At 34.5% G+C, this 14,399-nt stretch overlaps 1 protein-coding gene across 1 annotated transcript; it reads right to left on the reverse strand.

Annotated features, from left to right (window-relative positions):
• Window positions 1-702: 702 nt before the first annotated feature.
• On the reverse strand, window positions 703-3,134 carry LOC112737474 (uncharacterized). The gene is made up of 3 exons (XM_025787390.3): window positions 2,729-3,134; window positions 1,294-1,401; window positions 703-1,197 (listed from the first exon to the last, which is right to left on the reverse strand). The coding sequence occupies exons 1-3, from the start codon at window positions 3,038-3,040 to the stop codon at window positions 886-888; spliced, it is 732 nt and encodes a 243-aa protein (XP_025643175.1). The 5' UTR covers window positions 3,041-3,134; the 3' UTR covers window positions 703-885.
• Window positions 3,135-14,399: the final 11,265 nt, after the last annotated feature.

The raw sequence follows: 14,399 nt of genomic DNA on the forward strand, positions 1-14,399 counted from the left end.
ATTGGAGAAAACATCCTACGAAAAGTTAAAAGTTTTAAATATCTTGGGTGCATCATACAGGATAATGGAGAGATTGAACAGGATGTAAATCATAGGATCCAAGCAGGTTGGTCAAAATGGCAGAGTGCATCTGGTTTTATATGCGACAAAAAAGTGCCTTTAAAACTTAAAGGTAAATTCTATCACACCGCTATAAGACCGGTTATGCTTTATGGTACGGAGTGTTTGGGGGGCAAAGGAGAGCATGAACATAAGTTGAGTGTGGCAGAGATGAAGATGTTGAGATGGATGAGTGATCATATGCGATTGGATAAAATAAGGAACGAAGATATAAGGGAGAGAGCTGGAGTAGTACCAATTGTGGAAAAGATAATTGAATCGCGTCTCAGGTGGTTTGGACATGTGAGAAGAAGACCGATAGAACACCCAGTCAAGAGGGTGGATGAGATGGAAAATAGATAAGGGGCGAAATGCAGAGGAAGACCTAAAAAGACCATTCATGAGGTGGTCAAACGAGATCTACATGTAAACGGTCTCTCTGTATACATGATACATGACAGAGCACAATGGCGTCGTTTGATTCATGTAGCCGACCCCACCTAGTAGGACAAGGCTTTGTTGTTGTTGTTATTTGTTGTTTGTTAGTTTATTATTTTTGATGTAACACTTCCTATTGGTTTGTTATAAATAAGTGCAGCATTGTTGACTTTGAACATTCCTCATGTATATATATATATGGTCATGACTCATGAACAATAAATTGATGAAGCAGAAAAATGTCAAGTGACAAGGAATCAAGAATGCAAATAGCAAACAAAAATTACAAGATTATCAAGAACAAACAATACAAGAAGTAAAAGAAAGATTCAACTCATCTTTTCTTCGTTAAAAGAATTTGTTATACTGACTAGTCAGAGAGTCCCTTAGATTCGAGTACAAGCCATAAAGCGAGTACTGCCTCAGATTCTCAACTTCATACCACGAATTAAGCACTCTAAGATGCTTGTCTGTGCCGGAAAACGCCAGCTGAATCCCAAGGCTACAATCCACGGAACCTCCTCGGCCTTTGCAAGACGATGTCCTGATAGCGCAATCTACTTTGTTGAGGCAAACAAAACTGGATTTTCCTCTACATGCAACACATCCATCTCTCTTCCAATACAAATTTTGCAGCCTACCCTTTTGAAACTCCAACACCTAACTCAAATGAAGAAATCAAGCTATTCAAAATAACAAACCAGAAACTAACCTTATAAGGGTCCACAAATTTTTACAAACTTTGTTATATCTTACCAATGTAAAACTTGTCACAATGAATGTGTTATTTGCAACAAAGGCAGGGGGAGAACGAGCTGCGTATTTCCGTCCTGCGAACGCCACCATGTACCCACCATAGGAATCCTATTTACCATTATGCAGAAGAAAATCATAAACTAGTTCTTATAATGACACAATTGCTATGCTATTTATTCTTTGGGGAAATCATGTTTTCAAACAAGAATAGACATTGACTATTACAAATAAATTGAGTAGAGCTCTTTCCAATTTGCAGAGAAAACTAGGGAAAATCTGTAACAAAATACTAGTAGCTATTTAATCAGGAACTCAAGCATGTTTTTTTCCAGAATAGAAGAAATCTTTATATGTTTCAAAATAATCTGCTAAACTATTTTGGATTAGGGGTCATTGTTTTATGTCCTCATGATGCAGTTGAACAAATCAAAACCTTGATCACACTGAAGCCAAAGGTTTAGTTGAGTAACATTGTTTTCCTAATAATTATGACCTTTAAATATGCCTATCTTATCCTTAAATGTGAAGTCTTTTGAGTACCACATGTACTTTTTTCACCATGAACTTATCAAGTTTAAGAACGGGGATGCAAACAACTTTGCATGAAATCTTCACTTAATAACAGCAATAATAATATGCTTTTTCAAGTTTAAGTAGCCTTTGATTTTTTTTTTTTTTAATTTTAATGTCACAGTGACACTCGATTAATCCAGTTGTCAGTTTGGCCCTTCATTGGGACTCATTTCTAATAGTTTCTCACTCAAATCCATATTCCTTATCTAGCAAAGTGGCCCAACTTAAATATCTTTTGATCCATCTTTCTTCCATAAATTCAGAGAAGTACAAACACCAATGTTATTTGAAAGTCTAAAAAGTAGGTGTCAATTGGATACTTAACCTGATCCGAGAGTGGAAATCAAGAATTTAAGTGTTGACACAGAGATTATACAAAAATTCAAGAGCAATAGAATGAGTATTGACACAAAATACAATGACATAGATTCTTTTTAAAAAAAAATCAATTAGAAATTAGCAGCTAGAAAACAATTGCTATGGCATCTAGGGAAACCTGCAATAACAACACAGTAATAAGCAACCAATCACAGTTCCCATCCAATGAAAACGACCATCATAGCATTCTTCAACCCCAATAGGATACATATAAACATAAAAACAGCATGTTCTACATCAAAGTTCCAAAACTTTTCAACACAATGACCAAATGGCATTCATTCTTCAACCCCAATAGTATACACAGACATATATGTCACCACAAAGTTCAAAACTTTTCACTTTTTGATTTCAATCTTCGCTTCCCCCCGCCCCCCCCCCCCCTCCTTTCTTGCGCCACGTTGACCTTTTTCAAGAAAACAAGAAAAAGAAGTAAACTTTGAATAAGAAAAGAGAGAAAGAAAGTAGTTATGTATGTGCTTACAGGGAAGAAGGTAGAGGTATTAATGGTGAGGAGAGAGATCTCATCAACTTTGGGACGAAAGAGTGCAAGCTGGGAGTTAGAAGAAGGCAAAGAGAGTCTAGTGTCACAAGGCGAGAGCTGAAGAGAGAGGTTCTGGTTGAAGAAGAATGAGTTCTTGGAACTGAAAGCAATGCCAAAAGTGAATCCATCAGATCTCTGAATCTTTGTGTCAGCACATGGCTGGTACACCTTGTTGGTGTTGCTGGCAGAAGCAAGAGTAGCAGCTACTACCACCTGTGTCAGCACCACCATTGCCATCAACCACCGTGCCATTGTTCAAGGGTAGGGTAGTTGATGATTGATGAATGATGATGGTAGATGCCAACCTTTGTTTCTCTCAACTTTTTGAATGCACTGGCTAAGGGTGACTTTTTTATTTTTTATTTTTTATTTAAATCTTAATCTTCCTTAGCGAATAAAATCTAATATTTTTTAGAGGGAAGCTAAGTGAGAAGTAAATTCTTGAGTATTTATATTTTAGATACATTAGTTATTTAAAAAAAAAATATTAATAAATTTTTTTATAATAGTATATATGGATATATTATTTTTAAATTAGTTTCTATGATTAGATTAGAAGTTCTTAATTTAAAATTTTTTAAAGATTAATTTATCTAAAATTTTAAGAAATTTATTTATCATTTTGTTCTATTTTTAAAATAAAAACACTATTTGTACATCAAAATTAATTATCAAAATTAATCACTATATATATAATTTAACTGATTTTTAATATATATTTATATATTTTATTTTAATAATTAATTTTAATAACTGATTTTAATATATATCTAATATTATTACATATTTTATATCAAATATTTTAGTTTGTGGTATTTCTTTGAGTCAAAATCATGTTTTTTAATAATATTTTTTCTATTTTTAGGTCACTTTTATTACTAAATTATTATAATTATCGTCACACTCGTGATTATTATTGTTATATAGAAGAAGAGATTGTCTAGAAAAGAGATATTTTTTTAGGAAAATAATTTTGATATAAAAATAGGATAAAATAAAATATTTGAATAAAACATTTTACATACTAAAGAAAAAATACTAGAATTTAATTAGTTATAACATCAGAGATTAAATGAGCTTATTTTTTTAACAATATAAAATTATAGATTTAGACTAGGGCTTTTTTTTAAAATAATAACTATAAAAATATTTACTAAAATATTCTTTATGAGAAATATTTTACACAATTTTTTAACTAAACCAGTTATCAAAACAATCAAATACAATAATAAAATATTAAACTTATATTAGACGAATAATCAAATTTATTTATAATAATTAATAAAATTTTTATAAAATATCAAATATGTATTTTTATATAACGATAATTAATTAGTTACTAATTTTTTTACATATAACATAATTGATATAAACAAAAAGCAATTATTAATATAAAATATATAATAAAATATAAAATATATATTAAAAATAAAATAAATTATATATATATATATATATATTATAAAAATATAGTGATTAATTTGGTAACCGATGTTTAAACATGTATATAACATTACATATCTCTATATATATAATTTACATTTTTTTTTAAATTAATAGAAAAGTATAGGTCTGTCAATTTATTGTTAACGATAATTAATTATATTTTAAACACATGTATAAAAAAATCGATTTAAAAAATATATTTATAAAGATATTTTTGTTAGATACATCTACAAAGACATTTCTATTAAATATAATAATAAATAAGAATTGATAGAAATATTATTTTTTTATCAAAGATAGGAGACTCGAACCCGTAATCTCTTAATTGAGTATGAGAAATTATGTTATTTGAACTATAATTCACTAGCGAATTGACAAAAATATTGTTAGTAATGTAACCAGATTGAAAATTAATAAAATTGTTAGACGGTGGGAAGTTGCGGTAGCTGTTGTTACATTTTCTTCTTCCATCCTCTTCAATACTATTTTACGATTTTGTATCCCCATCGAAAAGTTGAAAAAATAAAAAAATTGTATCAAATTTTTTTGGGGCTAGATCTATCGAGTCAATGACTCAATATTAGGAAAATAATATGTACAACTACCAAGTGTGTTGGTAATAAAAATGGGTCTCTTGACTCAAATAAGTTTCAATTGTAAACAAAGTTGATTTTAAGAAGAATGAAGATTAAAGAGAGTTAAAATTAGAGACAGACAATGTAAAAAAAAATAAAGTTGATTAACGGTTATTTTGATTTAAACACTAAAATTTATATTTGACTCTTATGCTAAAAGTGAGAAATATGATACGAATTTTAGAAAATAAGTTGAAAGAATAATGTGGGAGAAAAAAAGACTCAGAGGATTTTTTCTATAAATAAAAAGATTAAAATTAACATAGACATGCATTGTTAGGGTTGACAATGAATAGAATAGGGTATGATTTAGACTCTATCCTAACTTTACTTGCCGGTAAAAAAATTTTTTCAAACTCTACCTTACCCCTTTTTGCGGATTGAGAATCTCTCAACTCTAATCCTACCTGCACCCTAAAGTTCTAAACACTACCTTACCCAATTCTATCCGCAGAAAAATAAAAAATTTTTAAACAAATATAAAATTCAACCATTCCAAATTTCATACATATTAATAAAATCGAAAATAAAAAATTAAGTTCAAATTAAAATTAAAAATAATAAAATCTTAAAGAAATCTAACATACTAAATGATATGATCATCAACTAGTTTAATGATTATTTCAAATTTTTATAAGAGAAAGATTGTAAGTTCAACACTCACTTTCTTCCACACAATCCGTCTCACAAATAACATCTCATTGACCCACATCCCAAGCTAAGAGATATCCTCTCCAAATAGCAAACAATTCTCCTTGAAGAATACTATTACTCTCAATCATTCCCAAACACCCCCTTTGCCAGCTCCCATTACAATCTCTAATAACACAAGCAAAACCAACACTATCACCCGAACCAAAATAACTAGCATCACAATTAATCTTAAAAGTATCAATGGATGGGGGATTCCAAAAACCATTTAGAGTAGAGAGAAGGGACATACGTTGTAATTCAAAGATATTCCTAAGCTCCTTTTCTGAAGTTAATACCAGACAAATCACTTTTTCCGGAGGCCAAGTTTCATCGGGATTAAAGATGTCATTATTCCTTGCTCGCCATATCCACCAAAGTCCCGAAAAGAACTTGAACGGATGCTCTCTGCTATGATACAAGAACCAGTTCTTCAAATCCAAAGGATGACAAGAAATATCCAACCTATGCCAGACAAGCTGAGCTTTGGGACAATCCCGAATACAATGTAAAACCGATTCCTGGCTAGAAAGACATCTTGGACACTTATCCGATGACGACATCCCTCTTCTAAAGCGAAAACTTGCAGTAGGAAGAGCCTCCTTAAGACACAACCAAGCCAAAAATTTATGCTTTTCCGGAACAAGCTGGCGCCAAAGCCAAAGCCAATTCTCCCGCTCCTCCCAACCAAATAGCTGCTTACACAACCACAAGTAACCATTGCGAGAGTTATAGACTTTGGCAGCAGACCCACTCCAATACCAACCCACTTCCGGACCTGCTTGTTCATCTGGATTGTAAGAAAGAATATTATCTTTCAGATTTTGAGATAAAGGAGAATAAAGAGTATCCAAATGCCACCTACCAACCGACCAAATATCATGTATCCGGAGATTCGAATCAGAAATGTGAACATAATCGATCTCATTAGATAACCGTCCTTCTTTCCTCCAGCTAGAAAACCAAAAAATTCTGGTTCAAATCTCCAATACACCAAGCAAACCCATCCTTCAACACTTCCCAAGCCTTGCAAAGACACCTCCAAATGGGAGAGTCCTTGTTCTTAGGATAACTAAAACAGTCATATAGAGATGATCGGTATTTGGCATCCAACAATTGGACCCATAGCTTGTTTGGCTGCTGGAAGAAAGTCCAAACTAGCTTCCCAAGAAGAGCAATATTTACACAATAAGGATCGCTAATCCCTAAACCTCCATATTTTTTTGGAGTAACCAGTACCTTCCAACTAACAAGATTCAATCCTCTTCCATCAACCTGTCCTTTCCAAAGAAAATTCCTCATCATAGACTCCAATTTACTAATGATTCCTTTGGGAAAAATAGAGACCTGCATCTGGTACGTGGGAATAGCAGCGACAACAGAATTAACCAAGCAAAGTCTACCAGCCCGATTGAGTAAACTTCCTTTCCAGCTTGCTAGCCTACTCCGAATCTTATCCAGGACACCATTGAAAGCTGAACGAGTCACCCTAGAATGGCTAAGGGTAACTCCAAGATACTTGCCCAAGTCCTGGACAAATCTGATAGAGGATACCCCAGTGAAAACCTCTTTCCTTATTGCAGAGACATTCTTGGAGCAAAGCACTTTAGACTTCTCCACATTAATCTTCATCCCAGATGTTTTGCAAAAAGTCTCTAAAACCAACATCACATTTTGCACTTGTCTCTTTGTAGCTTTACAGAATAGAAGCAAGTCATCCGCAAACATTAAGTGGGATATTCTTGATCCTCCTCTAGAAATAGCAACCGGTTCCCACAAGCCCAAATCAACCTGATGACTAATAAAGCATGTCAATCGCTCCATACACAACACAAAAAGATAGGGTGACATAGGGTCTCCTTGTCTAAGACCTCGGCTAGGAGCAAAGCCATTCAGACGACTCCCATTCCAAAGAATAGATAAGGAAGAAGCAGTGACACAATTCATAATCAAATTAAGTGTAGGAATAGGAAAACCAAAGCTTTTAAGGGTATGAGCTAAAAACCTCCAGTCAACTCTGTCATAAGCTTTCTCCAGATCAATCTTAAATGCCAGTGTGCCTTTCTTTGATTTAGTCTTCTTCATAAAGTGAAGGACTTCTTGGGCAATAATGATGTTGTCAGGAGTTCCTCGTCCCGGAATAAATCCTCCTTGAAGCGGGCCAACAATCTCCGCAAGATGAGGACGAAGCCTATTAACAATGACCTTCGTGATGATCTTGTAAACTACATTGCAGAGACTAATCGGCCTGAAATCTTTCATAGATACCGGTGATTCAACCTTTGGAATGAGAACTAGTAAAGTCTCCAACATTCTCGGATCAAGAGGAACACCGGAGAATGCCTGCTTAACCATCTTCCAAACATCAAGATCAATGATCTCCCAATATTCTTTGAAGAAGAAAGCTTGAAACCCATCAGGACCCGGAGCTTTAAAAGAGTTCATGTGAAAAATCGCTGCTTTGACTTCCTCCATAGTAACTGGTGCCGTAAGGTTATTGCAAGCTTCCTCATTTAGAGAAGGAAGAGGCACATCACCAAGGCAACCCTTCCTCAAGATGGTTTTGGGTTTATTGATCCACTGGTGCTCAAAATAAGAGATATCATGCATTGGAATTGGCGGGTTGACTTTCGTTTGATTATGAGAGATACAAACACGGTGACAGATACTATGGCAAAGATGGTGATGAAGTTACAACTTTCGCATGTGGAGCTTCTTTCACCTTGGGAGGAGTTTAAGAGTAGTCTTAAACGGGACTGTCCCTCTATTTAGGCAGTTCCTTGTTTTGTTTGTTTTGTTTTTCTTTGTTTAATTTATTTCAGTCACAAAAAAAAAAACACTCACTTTCTTCACTACATACATAACTTTTACATATATATATTATATAATATATTAGAGGTGCGGATAGAGTAGGGTAGGGTATACCCTGAATCCGCATCCTACCCTATCCGCATATCATCGCTTTTCTTTTATTTTCTTCATTTCTTTTTTGCATTCTATTCCTTTTCTTTTCGTTTATTTTATGATTTCTTTTATTGCAATTTCTTTTATCGCTTCATTTCTTCATTTAATTTATGTTTATTCTTCTATCTAAATATTAAAAAAAAAGTCTTGTATCTCTCACATCTTTTTTTTTATATTCTTGTCTTTTTTATTTGTATTTTATTATTATCTTGTTGTTATTGTTAATTTTATATTTTTAAAAAAATAAAAAAATATATAGTGCAAAAATAAAAGAATAAAAAACACAATAAAAAAGTATCTTTTTTTGTATTTGTCTTTTTCATATACTATTTTTTTAGCTACAAGATTCGACGACAACATTTTTTGGAAGAGAAAAAAAATGATACATACTTTAAAATTCAAATGTTTGTGATATGAAGAGTTCAAATATTATTTAGATGTTATTAGTTTATATTGTTAGAATGTTCAATTTAATTTGATGTATTTTAATTTTGTTTATTTAGTTACTAGATTGGATTTTGTGTTTGTAGGCTTAGGATTTTCTTTGTTTTAATCTAACAAGAGGTTATAAATATTTGATAAACTATTGCTGTCATGGTATTCAGTTATAAGAGGTGCCAAAGCACTTTTTTTGGTTTCGTGATAAAACTATTGTGTGGACAAATGAAATTGAGTGAGTCCCTCTTTTGTTGCAAGAAAAATTGGGTAGAAGGTTGAGAAGTCTCTTCGATTTAATTTCCAAATTATGATGTAGACAAGTTAGGTTGAGAAATCGCTCTCTTGTTGTATCAAGAAATTGGATAGATAAAGGAATATAAACTTGACCAGAGAGAGCAGAAAGAAGAGAGGAAAATAAAAACTGATATGATTGTTTTGAATGATTATTGAAAATGTATATAATTGTTTCTTTACACTGAGATTCCAAATATATATCCTACACTTGTATACAAGACTTTTCATAACAGATTCTTGATAACTAATTTTTTTACATGTGACACTCTAATATCCCCCCACAAACTCAGGGAGGCTTAGTGGACAACCTGAGTTTGCTTCGAAACTTCTCAAATAAGTAATTGGAGAGAGGTTTAGTGAAGATATCTGCTATTTGCTCACTGGAAGGGATGTGAGTGACTGCTACTTGACCCTTGATGACTCTGTCTCTAACAAAGTAAAGATTGAGTTCAAAGTGCTTAGTGCGATCATGGAGGATTGGATTATACGCCAACAGCACAGCGGACATGTTATCACAGAACACAGTAGGTGATGTACGACACGATTGCTGAATTTCGATTAGGAGATTCTGAATCCAGATCAACTCTGCAAACACAGCTGCTAGTGCGCGGAATTTCGCCTCTGTAGAGCTGCGGCTGACAGTAGGTTGTTTGCTGCACTTCCAAGAGATAAGATTCAAACCATAATAAACACAGTAACCAGAAATAAATTTGCGATCATCCATATCCGTAGCCCAATCAGAATCTTCAAAAGCAGTTAATCTTAAGTCAGTTGAAGGATAAAATTCTAAGCATGTGTGAAGCGTACCTGCCAGGTAACGAAGTACTCGCTTGACTGCATTCCAATGTTCTAGCATGGGATTAGCCATAAACTGGCTGAGCTTGTTTACTGAAAAGGCAATGTCAGGGCGAGTCACAGTGACATATTGTAGACCCCCAGTATAGATCGAAAGAGAGTGGGGTCTTCAAAGGGAGTACCAGTGTTTGCTGTTAATTTAGAATTGCTAATCATAGGGGTGCTCATGGGCTTGGAATCTTGCATCCCTGATTTAGATAGAAGCTCAAGAATATACTTAGATTGGTTTAAGGTGATCATGTTACCAGGAAAATGAAGGGCCTCAATTCCTAGAAAAAAAATTGATATCACCAGATCTTTAAGAAGAAACGTAGAATGTAATTGTTGTAGTACTTTCATTATTTCAGAATTATCATTTCCTGTTACTAACATATCATCTACATAAATTAAAACATAAATAATAGATTTGTTAGAAAATTTAGTGAAGAGAGAGGGATCAGACTTTGTGCACTGAAAACCAAAGTTTCTTAATGCAGCAGTAATGGTCATATACCATGCACGAGGTGCTTGGCGTAGTCCATAGATTGCTTTATTAAGTTTACATACTAAATGAGGATTTGAGTGGGAAAAACCTAGGGATTGACTCATATAAACAGTTTCATATAGCATGCCATTAAGGAATGCATTATGAAAGTCATATTGTTTGAGTGTCCAACCTTTAGAAAGGGCTAAGGTTAGAATCAAACGAATAGTCACAGGTTTAACCACGGGTGAGAATACCTGAGCAAAATCCACTCCAACAGTTTGGTTAAAGCCTCTTGCCACTAATCTGGCTTTATGGCGAATAATATCACCCTTTGAATTTCGTTTGACAGCAAATATCCATTTGCAAGAGATGATTTTCTCATTTGGTGGGGCTTCCACTAATGTCCAAGTTTGATGATGGACCAAAGCTCGATATTCTGTCAACATGGCTTCTTTCCAATGTGGAGATTGAAGAGCTACTTTCACACTCTTTGGAAGTATATGTGATGCAGGCAATGTCTGAGCTTGAAGTGTTTTTGGTTTAAGGTGTCCAGTTTTGGATCTGGTAAGCATATTGTGTGTATTTGTTGGGTTTGGATGAGAAATAGAGGAAGGGGGTAGGGGTGCATGGACATCTGATGCTGTTTCATTTGTAGAATTGTTATTGTTGGAAGGCGAAGGTTGTATGTTAGCTGCTGAAGACAGTGGTTGAGATGAAGGGTGATTAGGAGGTAGAGAAGGGATGAGCTGAGCAGGTGTGAGAGTAGTAGGGGGTAATGTAGAAATTTGTGGCAACGATTCTGAGATTTGTGGAGTGGGAGAGTTTTGTGTTGATTTAGAGAAGAGGGAAGTGTAAGGGAATTGTGTTTCATCAAAGACAACATCCCGAGACACAAAGATGCGGCCATTTTGGTTCATGCATTTGTAACCTTTTTGAGTTGTGCTGTAACCAAGGAAGATGCAGGGCTGTGATCTGGGTTCAAGCTTGTTGTGGTTGTAAGGCCTAAGATAAGGAAAGCAAAGGCACCCAAAAACACGAAAGAAGGCATAGTCAGGTTCTTGATGGTACAAAATTTCATAAGGAGAGTTGTTACCTGTAACCTGGGAAGGCATTCGATTTATTAAGTATACAGATGTAGAAAAGGCTTCATCCCAAAAATGGAGAGGGAGAGAAGCTGTTGCTAGGAGAGCAAGTCCAGTCCCCACAACATGGCAATGCTTTCTTTCAGCAATCCCATTCTGTTGTTGAGTATGTGGGCAGGTAGTTCTATGAACAATCCCTTCATGAGCTAAATATTCTTGAAAGGCTCGTGACATATACTTAGTACCATTGTCAATTTGGAAAGCCTTAATGGTATAACCCAATTGATTTTCCATCCAAGATTTATATTGCTTAAACACTGAAAAAACTTGTGACTTATTTGTGAGAAGAAAAATACTAGTATGGCGAGAAAAGACATCAATAAATGATACATAATACCGAAAACCATGCAAAGAAGTGATGGAAGCTGGTCCCCATACATCCGACACAATTAGAGATAGAGGAGTATAATAAGCATGCATAGATGGAGTATATGGAAGTTTATGCGATTTGGCCATGCAACAAGAGGAGCATACAGAATCTGAAGTAGAAATTTTATTCACTGGTAAATTGTACTTATTTACAATTCTTTGTACAATAGGGATGGTGGGATGTCCAAAACGTTTATGGTAAACATCCAATGAAACACACTTTGCAAACAAGACTGAAGGTGATTTATAAGAGGATTGTACAGCTCTAGGTATGAAAACTTTCTCAAATTTATACATTTCTCTCTCACCCTTGCCTTGATCCAGGTGATCTTCAAGTTCTTGCCCGCAGATTGAAAGGGTTGCAAGATGTCTCCAGGTCAAGAAGTTGGTTTCACTCAATTTCTCTGCTAGTGGAATGTTAAATGGTTTATCCTTGGAATTTGATGAAGTAGAAGCTGCTGGTGTTGATTTAGCAGCATCATCATCATTGGTTTGAATATTTTCAAGTTGAGCCATGGATCTTGTGTGCTCTTGATACCATAAAGGAATATAAACTTGACCAGAGAGAGCAGAAAGAAGAGAGGAAAATGAAAACTGATATGATTGTTTTGAATGATTATTGAAAATGTATATAATTGTTTCTTTACACTGAGATTCCAAATATATATCCTACACTTGTATACAAGACTTTTCATAACAGATTCTTGATAACTAATTTTTTTACATGTGACACTCTAATAATAGAAAATAGAGTGATTTTTTTAATTTAATTTCAAGGGCAATTTACATAAATAAATTGTTTGTCCTTCAAATTTATGCAATTGTATTCTTTCAAACATGAAGATGTAAATACATTGTTTTATATATCTATAGAAACTGCTACTGGCAATAGCGGTTTACGAAAAAACATAATCCGCTATAGCCAGCCGCGGATTACATGCAAATGGGGAAACACAGAAACCGCTAGAGGCTGTCGCAGTTTCTGTTTATTGATACTTGGCCATAAACCGCTATTGGCAGTAGCGATTTATGTGTGTGGGGAAGTGTGCATAAACCGCTGGAGGTAGTAGCGATTTAGTTGAACAAGATATTTGCTATTTCTGTACTATTTCGGTGTCAACTTATATGTGATGATTTTTTCATATCTTGTCTTCGTGTACATGGGCACGCGGAGTAGTCTCAGCAAGATCGAATTTTGATAATAAAACATCATATAAGATTATTATCAAAATTCGATCTTGCTAAGACTACTCCGCATGCCCATGTATATGAAGACAAGATATGAAAAAATCATCACATATAAGTTGACACCGAATTAGTACAGAAACAGTAAATATCTTGTTCAACGTAAACTGCTACTACCTCCAGCGGTTTATGCACACTTTCTCACACACATAAATCGCTGGCCAAGCATCAATAAACAGAAACCGCGACAGCCTTTAGCAGTTTCTGTGTTTCGCCATTTGCATGTAATCTGCGACTGGCTATAGCGGATTATGTGTTTTCGTAAACCGCTACTGCCAGTAGCGGTTTCTATAGATATATGAAATAATGTATTTGCGTCTTCATGTTTGAAAGAATGCAATTGTGTAAATTTGAAGGGCAAACAATTTATTTATGTAAATTGCCCAAATTCCAACCTATCTTTTTTTTTCTATTTACAATTTATCTTTTCTATTCAATTTCAATTCTTGTCTTATTTATCTTTCTTTTTTTTCTTATCACTCTCAGAAAAAAATGGTATGAACTTTTTGTATTGACAGATAATAAAAAAAATACATGGTTAAGAAAAATAAAAATTAAAATGAAAATAATGTTAACCATTAGAAAATCAATTTGAGTTAGAATATTAGTGCAATGGAAGTTGAAATTAAAATTTTAAAGTATAGAGCAATGTTTTTTAATATTTTAGAAGATTAGCGTAATGGAAGTATCGAGTGGTCCGCCAGTACGGGTATACACAGTCCTCCCTTCTGTCAGCACAGGGCATCCCTCTTGACTAGCATTGTTACAGTCTTCAGGGAGTACAGTGCCATGATTGGAGCACGATACTTGAAGAGTGGATTCAGTAGTGGGGGAGCGGTCGCAACAGTCGGTTGCGAGATAGGAATTTGCAATCGATCGCCGACTTTAGCCCGTCTGCCAAATACCGTTGGTACATCGATTCATTCGGGATGTACTTGAGGTTGTCGGAGTTCATTCCTCAGCAGCCACCCCAGCAGCCACCAACCCCAGCAGCCACCCCGACAGCCATATGCAGTGTTTCAGTCATTTCCTTATTATCGCCTGTCACTACCTCAGCCACCACATCC

Source organism: Arachis hypogaea, chromosome 13, assembly GCF_003086295.3.
Source record: "Arachis hypogaea cultivar Tifrunner chromosome 13, arahy.Tifrunner.gnm2.J5K5, whole genome shotgun sequence".
Taxonomy (NCBI): Eukaryota; Viridiplantae; Streptophyta; class Magnoliopsida; order Fabales; family Fabaceae; genus Arachis; species Arachis hypogaea.